The 14762-nt window shown below is 36.8% G+C and overlaps 1 protein-coding gene across 3 annotated transcripts; it reads right to left on the reverse strand.

The window, feature by feature from the left end:
- Positions 1-5898: 5898 nt before the first annotated feature.
- On the reverse strand, positions 5899-14194 carry LOC104908949 (protein NETWORKED 3A). Of its 3 annotated transcripts, none has more exons than XM_010698119.4 (3): positions 13822-14194; positions 13306-13427; positions 5899-7375 (listed from the first exon to the last, which is right to left on the reverse strand). In XM_010698119.4, exons 2-3 carry the CDS (start codon positions 13424-13426, stop codon positions 6138-6140), a joined length of 1359 nt encoding a protein of 452 aa, XP_010696421.2. In that variant the 5' UTR covers position 13427; positions 13822-14194; the 3' UTR covers positions 5899-6137. The 3 variants fall into 3 exon arrangements, with proteins under 3 accessions (XP_010696421.2, XP_010696422.2, XP_010696420.2); XM_010698120.4 differs by having other exon boundaries at positions 13306-13437; XM_010698118.4 differs by having other exon boundaries at positions 13306-13430; positions 13822-14193.
- Positions 14195-14762: the final 568 nt, after the last annotated feature.

A 14762-nucleotide genomic window follows, 5' to 3' on the forward strand; every position in this document is an offset into this window, starting at 1 on the left:
GATGCTTTGACTAGTGAAATTGATTTTGTATGTAAATTAAATGTAGCAAATATTTTTTACATTATTAATAAAGCAAGCAGGAATTTTTATTTCATAATATTATTATTATTATTGTGGTTATTTATAGATCTGTTTTTTTTTTTCAAAGGCGTATATACAGGGAAACGTAAATACATGAGCAGATAATGTATGTATATTGTAATATTTTAATTAAAAAAACATGTAACATACCTAAGAAACCGGTTGTGGTTAATAACTGGTTTCAAAGGTAAGTTAAGGAGACTGGTTATAAATGTTAACTGGTCTCCTAACCTCTTTTCATATTATATATACACTTATCTAAGAGACTGGTTTTACATATCAACCGGTCTCCTAAATAAACAAAGAAACCAGGCATTATAACCGGTCTCTTAACCTAGGACACCTGTGAGATGGAGATGTGTTATAGTCCGGTTTCCTAGGCCATTTTCAACTGGTTTCCTAGGCCTTTTTTTGTAGTAGTGTGGCTTCCTTCGTATTGCTCTTTAGGTTGTTGACATAACACTCCCGAGCAGAATTCTGGTCTCCAAACAAACGAGCAACCTTTCCATCGTCCCCTTCGAACGGCAGAAGCAGCTGATATGTTGAGATGACAGCCTTTACTTTGTTGAGAGTCGGCCGACCAATGATCACATTATAGGGAAGGTTAGTATCAACCACTAAGTAGTCGATCATGACGTTTCGGCCTGCCTTCTTCTCCCCCATTCACGTTGGCAGCTTGACCGAGCCTAGCGGGTGGACTGAATGTCCCCCAAACCCCACTAGGGGTTGGTCGATGGGAGTGAGATCTTTCTCTTCACACTTCAGCTTTCTTAAGCAGTCCATAATGATTATATCTGCAGAACTTCCACTGTCGATCGAAACTCGACCCACCCGAAGATTGGCAATCTTCATTTTGACAACTAGTGGAGCACCGTGTGGGGTTTGTATTGGCCGATGATTGTCCTTGAAAGTCATGGTCGGGAATATGGCAGAGGAGGTTGCGTCGCTTCCATGCTTCAGGGTGTAAAGGTGCTTTCTACGAGAGCGGCTGGTTAAGCCTCCCGAAGCGAACCCCCCTGCGATGACGTTGACATACCCGGCGGTTTCGTCACTTCGAGTCTGCTTTTTCGGGCGGGAATCGACTTTGCTTTCTTTCGGATTCTTCAGATATCGATTCAGCTTTCCTTCGTCAGCCAATTTATCCAGAGCTCTCTTTAGCTCTCGACATTCTTGCGTGGTGTGGCCACAATCGTGATGGAATTCGCACCAGAGCTTTTTATCTCGTTTAGTGACTGACGTCCGAATAGGGTGAGGCTTTGGTAAGGGGTATTTTTCCTTTGATGTCCAAGTAGATTTCTCTTTGGTTTAGGTTGTACCGGGGGTCGTTGCAGTGGTTTTCCAGCCGAGGTTTCTTGTCCTTTTCTTTTCGAGGGACGTCCCTTGGGTTGTCCGCTCGAGATGTGTATTCGTGCTTTCTTTTTTCGGAGCTAGGCTCCTCATATGTTTTGCAGATGTCAGATGCCTATATGAATTTTTGGGCTAGGTTCATAGCCTCCAAAAACGAAGAAGCTTCGCTCTCGGCCAGCTTCAACTTGAACCTACTCGACGGATATAACCCAGACATGAGAGCGGTGAATGGCCGCGCTATCCTATACGTCAGAAACCTTGAGAGATTCCTCATTGAATCTCTTGATGTAATCCGCCAAGTCTTCCTCCCTCCGTTGTCTGATTGACATGAGATGGATACTGGTCTTCCGATGCCTCCTTCCTGCGATAAAATTCTGTTTGAATGCTGCTTCGAGGGCGGTAAAGCTCGATATGCTTCCGTAAGGCAGCTCGGTGAACCAGGTTAGAGCCAGGCCCTTCAGAGTGGTGGGGAAGAACTTGCACCATGCGGCCTCGCTGCTGGTCTGAACGCTCATTTGCGTTTTGAAGGCGGCTAGGTGATCGATGGGATCAGTTGTCCCGTCATAATGGTCGATAGGGTGAACCTTAACCTTTCGAGGGGTGAAAGCTTTCATAATATTTTCGTCGAATGGTGTGGTGAACCCAAGATTTCCCATTCGAATACCCGACTCGTGACTGGACTCGAAGCTCGACGACCGCTGCTTATGACCTCACCGACGCCGGGGCTCTTGTTCCCTTTGAGGCTCCCCTTGTCTTGGGGTTCCTTCCCCTGGTGCTTCTGTTCTCAGGGTTCCCTCTCGCGAGGTTCCCTCTCTCGAGGCTCCCTCTCTCGAGGTTCCTTCTCCCGAGGTTCCCTCTGTTCCCGGGTAGGGCTGGGGTTGACGTCCTTCGCCTTGGACTGAGCCCTTCTTTCATTCAGAACTTCCCTGGCGTCACGATTACCGTTTCTCATGTAACGTTCGTTGATTACGTGACGGGCGTCCCCTTTCCCGGGGGCGGCTTGGGCTGCCCGTCGAGACACCCGCGACGAGCCCGGGGGGTCGAGGGCGATGACATGTGGCTGGTCCTGATTAGCCGTTCGATGATGGCCAATGGTTAGTCGAGGCATGGGGGCAGGGGAGCCCTGTTCGAAGTCCCCTCCCCTCCTACTTGGAAGTTTAGCATTAGAGCTCGAAGACCTCGCTCGAAATTGCCGTTGAGGCGATCAGCCAGCTGCTGAAGGTCCTGTTGAGTGACTGGGTTAGGACTAGTATGTTCGAGATGGAGAGGACCCCCTGGGGTCGGGGCGGTTCTCTCTCGAGGCGCTACTGTATTCCTCGCACTTGCTGTCTCTCGATGGTTGATCTCCTCGAGGACATGCTGGTTGCGGGCTGAGAGAATTGGAGCTTGTCGGGGGTTATTGGGTGTCTCGTCGGCCACCTCAGGGGATGGCGCTCTTGAGTGATTAGAGGGTGTGGGAGCCCTTCGTCTCCTTTGGTTTCTCCGAGTGATGGCCATGGCTTTTAGCTCGATGGTCCCCATAGACGGCGCCAACCTGTTTCGGGTAAAAACTTGTATTAGATGGGAATGATCGAGATTAGGGTTGGTGAAGGCCTGATACTCGAAGGTTATCTGAAAACCTGCACAGAACGAGAGTTAGACTACCCCGGGGGTCGATCCGGGATCGCCCCTCCGACGATCAAGTCAGTTGGTACATTAATTGATGTTGCCAAGTGTATTGTATGGGATTGCGTACCTTAATAAATGGGGATTTGTCCAGCATTTATAGGCGTTGAAAGGTGTGAGGACATTCCCTGCCATGTAGGCATGGAATTTAAGGCAGATGGGTCCCACTGGGAGGCCTCCACGCTGGCGAGGAGGATTTAGTCTTGACTAGCTAAGCGGCCCATTAGGGATAATTGGGCCCAAACACTTGTCATACTTAAATATTAATAAATTAAGGTTGATAATATGGACTTAACAAAATAAAGGATAAGACTACTTAGTATTATATTTACTAAACTTGTTTCACCCAACTTGCCCATTAATTAAGCTAAGTCATAATACTTAGATTATATTATACTTATGTTTAACATAGTAGTAGTCTAGTTATAATTGTACGTAATACTTTCAACAACAAACTTAGAAGTATATTACTTGAGCCCAACATCATAAGTAGGAAAATTTGAGTTAGGTTCATTAGGCCCAAAAATCACTAATGAAGTTCAATTATTAATTGAGCCCACAATTAATCATTAAAATGTTAAGCAGAACTCACATAGAGACAACATTACAACAAGAATGAGAGAAATGAAAGGAAACAGAACAGAGAAAGTGCGACAGAAGTGCTTGGCCGGAAATGGAGGCTGCAGCGGCGAGTTTGAAGGTGTCAGGGTGGTTCGTTTCAGGTGGATGTTCGATGCAGGTGGGCCGCGTAGAGAGAGAGGTGCAACGTGAGGAGGAGGGAGTGCGAGTGAGAAAGAATGGTGGCTGGGCTGGCGGAGGTATGTAGGAGGCAGAGAGGTTGGAGCGGTGTCGCTGCAGCGTAGCTGCGACGCCGACAATGTGCTGCAGTGGCAGCGAGGGGCAACGACAGAAAAGGGGAAGTGCAGCGTGAGGTGAGCGAGAGAGAAAGGTGTGAGCGAGGGTGGGTCGTTAGTGGTGCGACAGAATGCTTGTGGCTGAGACTTAGGCTGGTGCGGCACAGGTGATGGTTGATGGTGTCGTGGCGTTGGTGATTGGCAGCTTGCCCAAAACAGAGGATAAGGTAAAATGGAGGAGCGAGAAAGTAGAACAATCCGACTTGCGTAGACCCGGTTCACACTAAAAATAGCGTGGACCAGGCCAGACACGTGACGCTATATCACTTTAACATACATTACATCACTTTAACATATACTATATCATTGTAACATACACTATATAATTGTAACATACACTATACTATTTTAACACACACTAAATCACTTTTACATACACTATATTATTTTAACACACACTAAATCACTTTTACATATACTATATCACTTTAACATACACTATATCACTTTAACATACATTATACACTATATCATTTTAACATATACACTATATCATTTTAACATACACTATATCATTTTAACATATACACTATATCATTTTAACATACACTATATCATTTTAACATATACACTATATAATTTTAACATACACTATATCATTTTAACATACACTATATCATTTTAACATACACTATATCATTTTAACATATACATTATATCATTTTAATATACACTATATCATTTTAATATACACTATATCATTTTAACATATACACTATATCATTTTAATATACACTATACCATTTTAACATACACTATATCATATCAATATACACTATCATAAACTCACGTGATATGGATCAGATACACACTAATTAGTGTGCACCGGGTTCATATTAGTTTTTTTAAAAATAGAAACTCTTGCAATTTATTTGTTCGGGATTTTGCTTGTGTTTTGATTGGTAACTGCTTGGGTATTTATAGAGCTAAAAATGAGTATGGAACTTCACCATTTTTGCAAAGAAATTTCTTTAGTCAAGATATTCATTAATGGAGGAGATATGGAGATCTCGATTTCAGATTTTTGTGGATTCATAGAGTTGTTCTTTGCTGACTTTGTTCTTGAAGCTAGCAGTTACTGACAAGAGCGTAGAAAAATTGGTAGAGTTGTAATGGTTTTCATAAAAAACGTTATGGATGAGAGGAGACACGGTGAGAGGAGGAAGGTGGGCTAGCATTGTAGACTATAGGGGCATTCTTGAAATTTCTATCTTTGCTTAACTATGTTCTTATTCTATTGTTCAGTAGTTAGATTAAATAACGAAAACTTGAAATAGCTTATCATACTTTCTAATATCTATAATTCCAGATTTAATTTATAATTAATTCAACACTTAGTAAAACTTAGAAACGGGATATTGGACAATTGGGAGAAGGTGTTTTTTTTAGCAGCCAGACGCGCGATTTTGTATCGGGTTATATATACACTTTTGATCTAATTCGTTTGTTTGACGATTAGAACATAATCACTTCTGTAATTTTGGAATACCTCAAGATTAATAAAGCTATACTCTCTCCTGCCCATGGACGTAGCTAACACATAGTTGGTGAACCACATTAAATCTGTGTGTTGCTTTTATTGTTTTGCATTCGTTATTTGTTCTTTCTCACATCCATTATAACACTTGTAAAAATTAGTTTAACAAGCTTCGATTTTATAGAAAATTATTCAAATAAGTTCCTAGAAATTAAGGTGAATAGAACCCATCCTGAGTCTTAGTTTTACATAACAAAAATATACATCCTAATATGCTACTGCTCTCTGCTCATATTGAATGGATATGGCCATGATGGGGATATACGAAATGGACCCAACTATTATAGATAGTATATTCCTATATTTGGTTAACTTGTGAGTGTTTAAGATAATAAAACAATTAAAATATGGAAGAACACTGGTAAATTACTTGATTTTGGATATATCGCAGAAAACAAAATTACTCCACATTAATATACGATACAAGCTGCAATTTTACAATCTAACAAGATTTATAAAACATATAATATAAAAACCAACTCTACAAGGACAAATTATACAACCTATAAACACACATACTCACCTATGCCTGCTGGAACAAAACTGTGTTCTAGAAGTTACTAATATGTCCAATGGATATCAGCTCACTTGATCTACAGAGGCACAACACTTCTTTGGCAGTTAGAAGATAAATTGAACAATTTAGCCAAATTAACGCCCTTCAAAATTTCAAAGTGTCCAAAGCTTTTCTTGGGTGAATAATCTACTAATGATTTCTTAAGAAGCTTACTCTCCTCCCTTAGGTTTTCCATGGCTATACTTAGCTGCCTAATTGCCTCACGTTTTTCTTCATCTTTTTCCACAAGTACATCCTTCAACTTCCTGATCACATCTTTCTTCTCCATATCTTTTTCTACAAATGCATCCTTCAACTGCCTAATTGTCTCATTTTTCGCCTTATCTTTTTCTCTAAGTGCATCGTTTAGCTGCCTAATCGCCTCATTTTTCTCCTTATCTTTTTCTTTAAGTGCATCATTTAGCTGCCTAATCACCTCATTTTTCCCCTTTTCTTTTTCTCTAAGTGCTTCAGTTAGCTGCCTAATCGCCTCTTTTTTCTCTCTATCCTTTTCTTCTATCACCTTTGCTAACTCAATTTTCATCTCCTCATATTCCCATTTTTCTTCCTCTTTTAGTGCAAGTGCTTCCGCTTTCTTCTTGATCTGTTCCTTCTCATACATGTTCTCTAATTTTAGTTTATCAATCTCATCCTTCGACTTTGTCACCTCATCACATGGTACTGATACATGTTCAGTAGTTTCCCTAACTGCAACCATTTCTTCCCTCATCTCTCTGATACTATCTGATAATTGCTTCACTAACTCCTCTTTTTCATCATCTTTTTGTTTAATTATGTTCTTTTGCATCTCATTAACTTCGCGCAGTTCACTCAATTCATATTTCAGCTGCATCAATTCGTCATAACTAGCAACTCCACCACGAAACTGGCTTTCTATCTCTCGTTCATTTTGATCAATTTCAGGTTCATCTTCTTGATCGGGATCATCTACTTCAGACTCGGCACACTCCTCAGAACTGTATGTTGTCTCAGTGAAGCTATCAAAGGATTTAACCGACTTAATCGAATCAAAAACATACTCATACTCCTCCTTTGGCAGAGAGAAAGAGTGTCTCAAGGGGGACCTGACACGAGCAGCACGGTCACTCTTAAGTAGATCAAATCGTTCAGCTAGTGATCTGTGAGCGCGGTAAAAGTCCTCCACCATGCTAATAAGCTCTGGCCTTTTTTTGTAATACATCTCTGCGCGTTGTGCAAATGAATCTGCATCTTCCTCTATTAACTTCAGCATTGAGTTGGTCTTCTCATTGAGCTCTGTCAGATAAGCAATAAAAACACATAAGAGCAGCAAACACATAAGAGCAGCATACACACAGAGCAGAATAACATGCCAATGCACTCAATACATGACTAAATTAACATCTGATGGCTTTCATTCATAAACAAAATAATTTGCATGGTTGATTTGAAGATTAATAACTCGAAAATAATCAAATCGTGACATTATTTACATACACTAGCAACACATCCTGTCAGATTGAAAATTATGTCATTTAATAAAGAGATTATCTTAACACTAATCATGATCTATCAACTTATTTCTTCAAATTACGCTTTACTTTTAATATGCACATAACCTAGGTATTTTCCCAACAAAAAGCACATGATACAGGATTTGAAGAAGCTTTAATTAGAGTCCACATCACGAGTATCATGTCAGGCCTACCATTTATACTCCACATCATCACATTACATAAATGTTTTTCTCAATGTAAACTCTCAAAAGATTAGCCAAATTCTTACCTAGGATAAGCACAAAATTTAATAAAAAAATAGTATATGGGTCCGGGTGTTGTCCCGAATTGGTTTTGTTTTCTGAACTTGATGTGCATTATTTTTCATTCGCATTAAAATATATTAAGAAAAACTCAAGATTTATAAGATACAAATATAATAATGTGCAGTGGCGGATTTACTTAGGGTCACGTGTGGTCACGTGACCAACTATTATTTTTGAAAAAAAAAAAAAAAGAAAAATTTCATTTGTTACACGCGCACTAAACCAAGGCCAGAATCTTCCTCTTTCTCCCTCTTTCTCCTTGGCGAAAAAGAAACCCTAAGTCTAGCAGCAGCCAACAAGCCGCGCCGACGCGCGACGCCGGTGAGGCGGGAGTTTGCCGACGCACAGTAGCAGGCTAGCAGCGCCGCAACGAAACAATTACGGGTAGTAGTGCTACTGTGCTAGTGCCACAGGCCCACAGACTCAAAGTGACTAATTTGGGTAGTAGTGCACTGTAGCAACGCCGGTCGCAGCGGAGTAGCGGTCAGTCGAGACGTCGCGTCACTGAGTCGCAGTCGCCGACTCGCCGGTGTTCGGACTTCGGTGAGTTTGATTTTGTTAGGTTTTTGTTCCATTTTGTTGGGGTTTTGTTCGATTTTGTTAGGGTTATCTACTTATTTTTGTTTCAACTTTCAAAGAATCTGATTTTTTTGTTTCAACTTAGTTGGGAATGAGAAGAGTTGGGTAGTAGTTTGATTTTGTTAGGTTTTTTCAACTTTCAAAGAATTTGGGTAGTAGTTTGATTTTGTTAGGTTTTTTTGAACTTCTTCATTTGTTGTTCATCGGCAGATCAAATGCAGAATCTTTTGTCGTTTCTAGATCAAATGTTCGTCATTATTTGTTAATCTTCTGTGTACTTAGTTGGGACTTGGGAGTGAGAAGAGTTGAGTGATGTAGCAGAAATGCAGAATGGACAAGAATTGTGCACTCATTAGGCACATTTTGGTTCTAATACAAGTTATATAGCATCTTCCTCCCACTCCTTGGTCCCAACCTCCAATAAAAAGGCATTTAAGTTGTATTTAGCTATTGTGATTTCATTTGTGGTTAAACACTGCTGATTATACTTTCCTTCCATCTATAGACTGTAGTTGAAATTATCAGGTATAACTGGAAATAGTTTGGCTGATGCATCACTTGTGGATTCACTTGTTATTTATTCCCAACTCAATAAATTTGCAGGAGCATGTGGCCTCATCAATTGAGAAAGGTATCAAGGAACAAACAGATTTGCTTGTGGTTTGCCATGGAGGTTTCAGTTCGTTGCAACTTGACCAGCCACACTCTGAAGGTTTGATTGATTGTCTGCAGGTAATGCACTAAAATCCTTGTTTTAGGATTTTTAGAATTGGACCTATCATGTGAAGTTTTAAAGAGGCCATGAATGAGCCTTTGGTTTTATGTGTTTTATGTGCTGGTGGAATTAGTTGGAGATGGATAGGATTCCCTCTAATGTGAAATTATTTGGTAGATATGCATAATGCGTTGATATGTTATTAAATTTGCATCGTTTAAGTGAATTTGATTGATATGTTTAACAAATTGAATTGTTGTATCTAATTAAAAGTTAAAATTAAAATTTCATAATGAAAAGAAAGAATACGCAACCGAATATAAGTTTTTTATACTAAATCAGTATCAAAACATGAAAAGTCGTCGAGGACAATTGTAACAATTTTTAGGTACTATTTTATTGTAATATGAACTATTATTAGTCATAAATTGATTTTATTGAAGTAGTTTTTTTTTAATTCATGGATTATCCTATATGGGTACTCGTATCCGAACCCGTATCCTTACATGTACCCGTATCCATCTTTGCTCAACATAATCGATAGTGACCAACTATTCATAAATTCCTGGATCCGCCACTGATAATGTGGATACTTAAAACATGATTAAAAATTGATTAAGATGGTAATTGTGTTACCTATAATAGCAAGAGGTTATGTGTTCAAATCTTGTATACGAAAGGATGTAGATCATATTAGAAATGTAGATGATAATTTTTATTGTTGATTTAATATTTACATAGGATTTGAACATTATTTATAATTTCACTTCTTATTCATATAAAAAGAATGTATCATCTATCATGGGTGATACAATGAATACAGTCATACAAAAGGATGTAGATCATATTAGAAATGTAGATGATAATTTTTATTGTTGATTTAATATTTACATATGTGCAAAATTAACCAAAACAATATCAAATTACTTCCATTGCAAATTGTGTTATGTAAAGAACTTGGTTTTTGTCTCACAAGATTCTCTTAGGGCCTATTCGGTAACAGCTTTTGCACTAGTTTTTAGTGTTTTGACTAAGTCAAAACACTAATTAAGTGTTTGGCATAGTAGAGGTTGGAGTAGTTGTTGGAGTTTCAAATAGCTTTTGGATAGCTTTTCCCAAACGTTATATTTTATAGCTTCAGTTTCTGTAAGTAGCGTTCTATTTTTTTTTTTTTCCAAAGGAAAAAAATCCCACTTTTTAAGGATAAAAATTTGGGAATAAAAGAATAACGTATATTTAGGATAAAAATTTGGGATTAACAGAAAAAAAATCCCACTACTTTTTAAGGATAAAAAATCCCACTTTCTCATTTTTATCAAAGATAATTTTTTTATCAACTAACTCTCTTGTTTTCGTTCTGCTTATATTTTTCAACGTTGATTAGTATACTAATATGGCTGCTAGATACGTAGATCGCTTGGTGCATTATATTCTCATTAAGATTTTATATTCTTTATGGTTATGTTAGATACGTAGATGGCTTCATCTAATAACAAAGAAGGGACGAAAAAGGTATTTAAGGGGGCGTTTGGTTCATGAAGTGGTATAGGTTTGGAATAAGGAATGAAATCGTAGTGGTATGGGGTTGGAACTTGATACCTAATTCCATGCGTTTGGATATATCTTGGAATGAAGTTTTTCCTTGGGTTTCTAAATCCCATACCTTATGGGTTTGAGGTATGGGTTTAGAAATTCAAAATTTTGCAAACAAACACTAGGTATGGGTTTTAGTCATTCTAAACCCATACCTCATACCTTATTTTTTTGAACAAAACACCCCCTAAGTGTATTGATGAGGACACTGTCATCCTAATATAAACCACATAGTAATTAATCATATAATTATAATTAATATTATAATTAAAAAATATGTTAATTTTATCATATATAAGCATAACATCTACTTTTACCGAACATTTATGTTGTAAACAGCTACTTCCACAGCTAAGAGCCGACAGCTACTCCAACCGCCGACAGCTACTCCAACCTCCAACAGCTACCCAACAGCTACTTTTGCCAAACAGGCCCTTAGTATAGAATATTTGCTTCAGGTCGTGTTCTACTCACATTTGAACCACAAGGCATTCAAGTAAAAAAAAAAAATTTTTTTGGTGGGCGGGGGGTTTGTTGAGGTCACAATTTAGTCCATTGCTAATGTTTCTCATATACAATAGGCGGGTCGGAACGATTTTGCCTCAAATCATGTAATCTTGTGTATAATCTAGGTATGGGTCTAGCAATCAGTTAAGGCCGAATTTTACCAATTCTATTTGTGAAAATGATCATGCTCAAGCTGAACTCCACAACACGTTCTTTCAGTTGTGATTAGACTTAGTTGATGAATAAAAGTAGTTCAATGTGGAGATAGATTGCGTCAACATTAAAAAGATTATTGGACAAAAGTTTTAATAATGTCATGAACAAGCCCATTATTGGACAAGCCCAAATTATAAGCCACTTATTTTACGAAGAATAAAATAAATGGTTAAAAGAGTTTCAAATAACGTTAATTTTTACGCTTGCTATCAACTCGCTAATCGCTATTGACCTACAATCTACGTGCTAATGCACTTCTACCCATTAACCAAATTTAGTTGTTATTAAAAAAAAATTAAGAAAAAGATCATCACACCAAATTTTATGAGTAAGTATTTCTTAAGTTGTCTATAAAAACATAGGGATGAGTGATGAGTTACCTATATAGGAGAGCATACTAATCAACTTATTACAATCTTACATATTTAGGGAACCCGCTTCCTCATTAGCTAGCGTTAACAACAAAAAGTTCAAAGATGATGAACAAAGAAAGAGTGGCCCACTTAATGCACTATCCTTTGTTTAAAAGTTTGAAGTAAACAAGACAATAATAACATGTTGAACCCATCATTTTCCTCGAACACTTTTAAACAACATACTGTAGCTCATTTTCAAAATTGGTAATAGATCGGTCGGTCATAACTCATAAATCATCCACACCTCTCTCACAGGAAAAGTCAACACTTCACCACACCAGATGACAATTTAAAATCACAACCGAACGAATTTTCAAATCTCCAACGGTCGGAATCAAGATTGTATATCTGACATAATGTAATACAAAACATAACAATTTACCCTTTTAACTTTAGAGCATAAATCACAGAATAATAGTTTCTCCTTTAGTATGATTTGGCACGAACTTTTCATTTATCAACTACCAGATCATACTAATCACCAATCTTGAAAGAAAACTAGTTGAAGAATATAGGAACCTACGGTGATACTTAGCGAAACCAAAACAAAATATAATTTATGATCAGTAAAAATTAAGGTAATTAAGCTGTTGAACTAAATTGAATTTCTATATTTTATCCTGAACTAAATTGAATTTCTATATTTTATCCAAAAGTATACTTCTAACGATATCACTTAAATAATATGGCATATTTGAATGTTTTTTGTGAGATTAACTTGACCGTTGATTTGACTAAGCCTTGACTGACCAAGTATGTGATTATTTTAATGACATAAGCTATGTTACTCAGACACGAATTGAGTGTCTACTCGGATACGGGTGTTCAAGTATCCGATTCAACTATTTTATAGAAAAAAGTCGAGTTTTTAGTTTAAAATGAAAGCAATATTTATTTTTCAAGAAATTTTAGCTTCTTTATTTGACTAGAGACAAAAAAAAATTGTTCATTTTACTAGTAGGTTTTTTTTCTGAACTTCCCCCTTAATCCTATTAAGTTATTTCAAGGTTCGTTTCGGAGATAAACTGGGTGACTCGTTTGTAACAATTGATATTAAGCAACGAATTTACAAATGGCTAAACAATTCACATCAGACTTGACACAAAACCTCTGAAAAGAAACCTATTTCTTTACTTTTAAAATTTTCAAATATGTTAAAAACAGAATCTTCATAAGACGAGATATATATATTCAGACATCAACCCTAATCACTAGGTAAAACAGAGAGTTAGAAAACAATCAGAAAAATACAAACAAAAAATACATAAAAACAAAAACGAATGATTGAATCTCAACGTTAGACAAAAAAAAAAAAAAATGGACCATCCATTTGAAGTAAGAACTGAAAACTAAATTCAAATAAGATGGAAAAGAAAACCTGCAACAGTAGATTCAAGCCAAGGAGAACATTTGGAAGTGTGGTAACTGTCAAACCACCAACAATGAGATTGCTTCTTTGTCTCCATTTTAATTACAGTCTCTCTCCTCTCTTTTTGCATTCTTCTTTTTCCTCATAATTCAAAAAAAAATAAAGTTAGTAGATAGTACTCAAAAGACCAATTTCTTTTTTTTGCAAGGCTCATGATAATTTATGACACGAACTATAACCCTATTGCTGCCAAAAAAAATCTATAACCCAATAATTTCTCAAATCAGCAAGATTTAAAGGAAAAAGAAACCCAGAGATTAAGAACAAAAACAACTTTGGAAAAAGTACTCACAATTTAAAAAAAGTATATCATGTTCATGAGGGCGATTATTGATGATAATTTTATGATTCAAGTTAGCAAGATTGAAGAAAAAATAAAAGCATTCCAGAAAAAAAAAACAATAGATTAAAAGAAAATAAAACCAAGAAAGCCCAAAAATAATATAAAAACAGGGGAGAAAAAACCTGGAAATAATTTTGTGAATTGCTGAAGAATGAGGGGGAAGGAGGAGCGTGTTGTTCTTCTCTCTCTAGGAATTGGGTATGCAAAGTGTGGTGTTATTTTGAGTTATGAGATAGATTAGATGTTTTTAAACTGCATAAGCAAGGAAGTTGAGTCTTGAACTTCGTGAATTTTTTTGTCAAGTTTCGACCTTCTTAATATCTTGGCTAATGGGAACTTGACACGTCAGCAGATGGAAGCCCGGGTAAGTTGAAATCAAACGGGATTTTATTTGATATATTGCCTTAAATATTGTCGCAAATTAGCATTTCTTAGGAACACTAATTTATGTACACGAAGCGTTTGTTACTTTTTTTATAGTATAACTTATAATTTTTTTGGACATAAATAAAGGTAAAATTTAAACATTGGACATGTTTTTTGGACTAGCTAATTTTTTTGATTAAGCGTATATCACTTAACCAAATCCGTCTTTTATTATTTATTTTATTTATACTTTTTTTAAGATTTTTAAAATTAAAATTGATGAGTGATAAAAGAATGTTATGCAGATTTATTAAGTAAGTATTTCTTTTATTTTATCAACAAAGTATATTGCTTTTAATTAAATCATTTCACTTTGTTAAATTGATTGTGTTTTTCGTTTTGATTTACTACTTTATTGTGTATTGATTTATCAAATATTTGATTGATATAATTTTTTTTGTTAATTCTTTTATGCTATATTTGAGTTTGATTTTCTTTCATCTTTTTTGGATAGAGTAGTTGATTTACTAAGGGGTAATTAAATAAATTTATTGGGGGACACCATAGCTCCCCCTTCCCTTATATAATAGAGATTAAGTTTTAGGGTTTGGACACCAACTAGGTTCCGCACTAGTACATAGAGCTCTCAGTTTGGTTAATAAATTGCTGGTTAAACTGAAACAATTGAAATTTAAAT

Source organism: Beta vulgaris, chromosome 7 (assembly GCF_026745355.1).
Source record: "Beta vulgaris subsp. vulgaris cultivar EL10 chromosome 7, EL10.2, whole genome shotgun sequence".
Lineage (NCBI taxonomy): Eukaryota > Viridiplantae > Streptophyta > Magnoliopsida > Caryophyllales > Amaranthaceae > Beta > Beta vulgaris.

Coding starts and splice junctions, on each gene's coding strand:
- LOC104908949 (XM_010698119.4), bottom strand. CDS start 13,426: ATGCAAAAAGAGAGGAGAGAGACTGTAATTAAAATGGAGACAAAGAAG. Junction 7,376..13,305: donor GCTTGAATCTACTGTTGCAG/GTTTTCTTTTCC, acceptor CTTATCTGACAG/AGCTCAATGAGAAGACCAAC.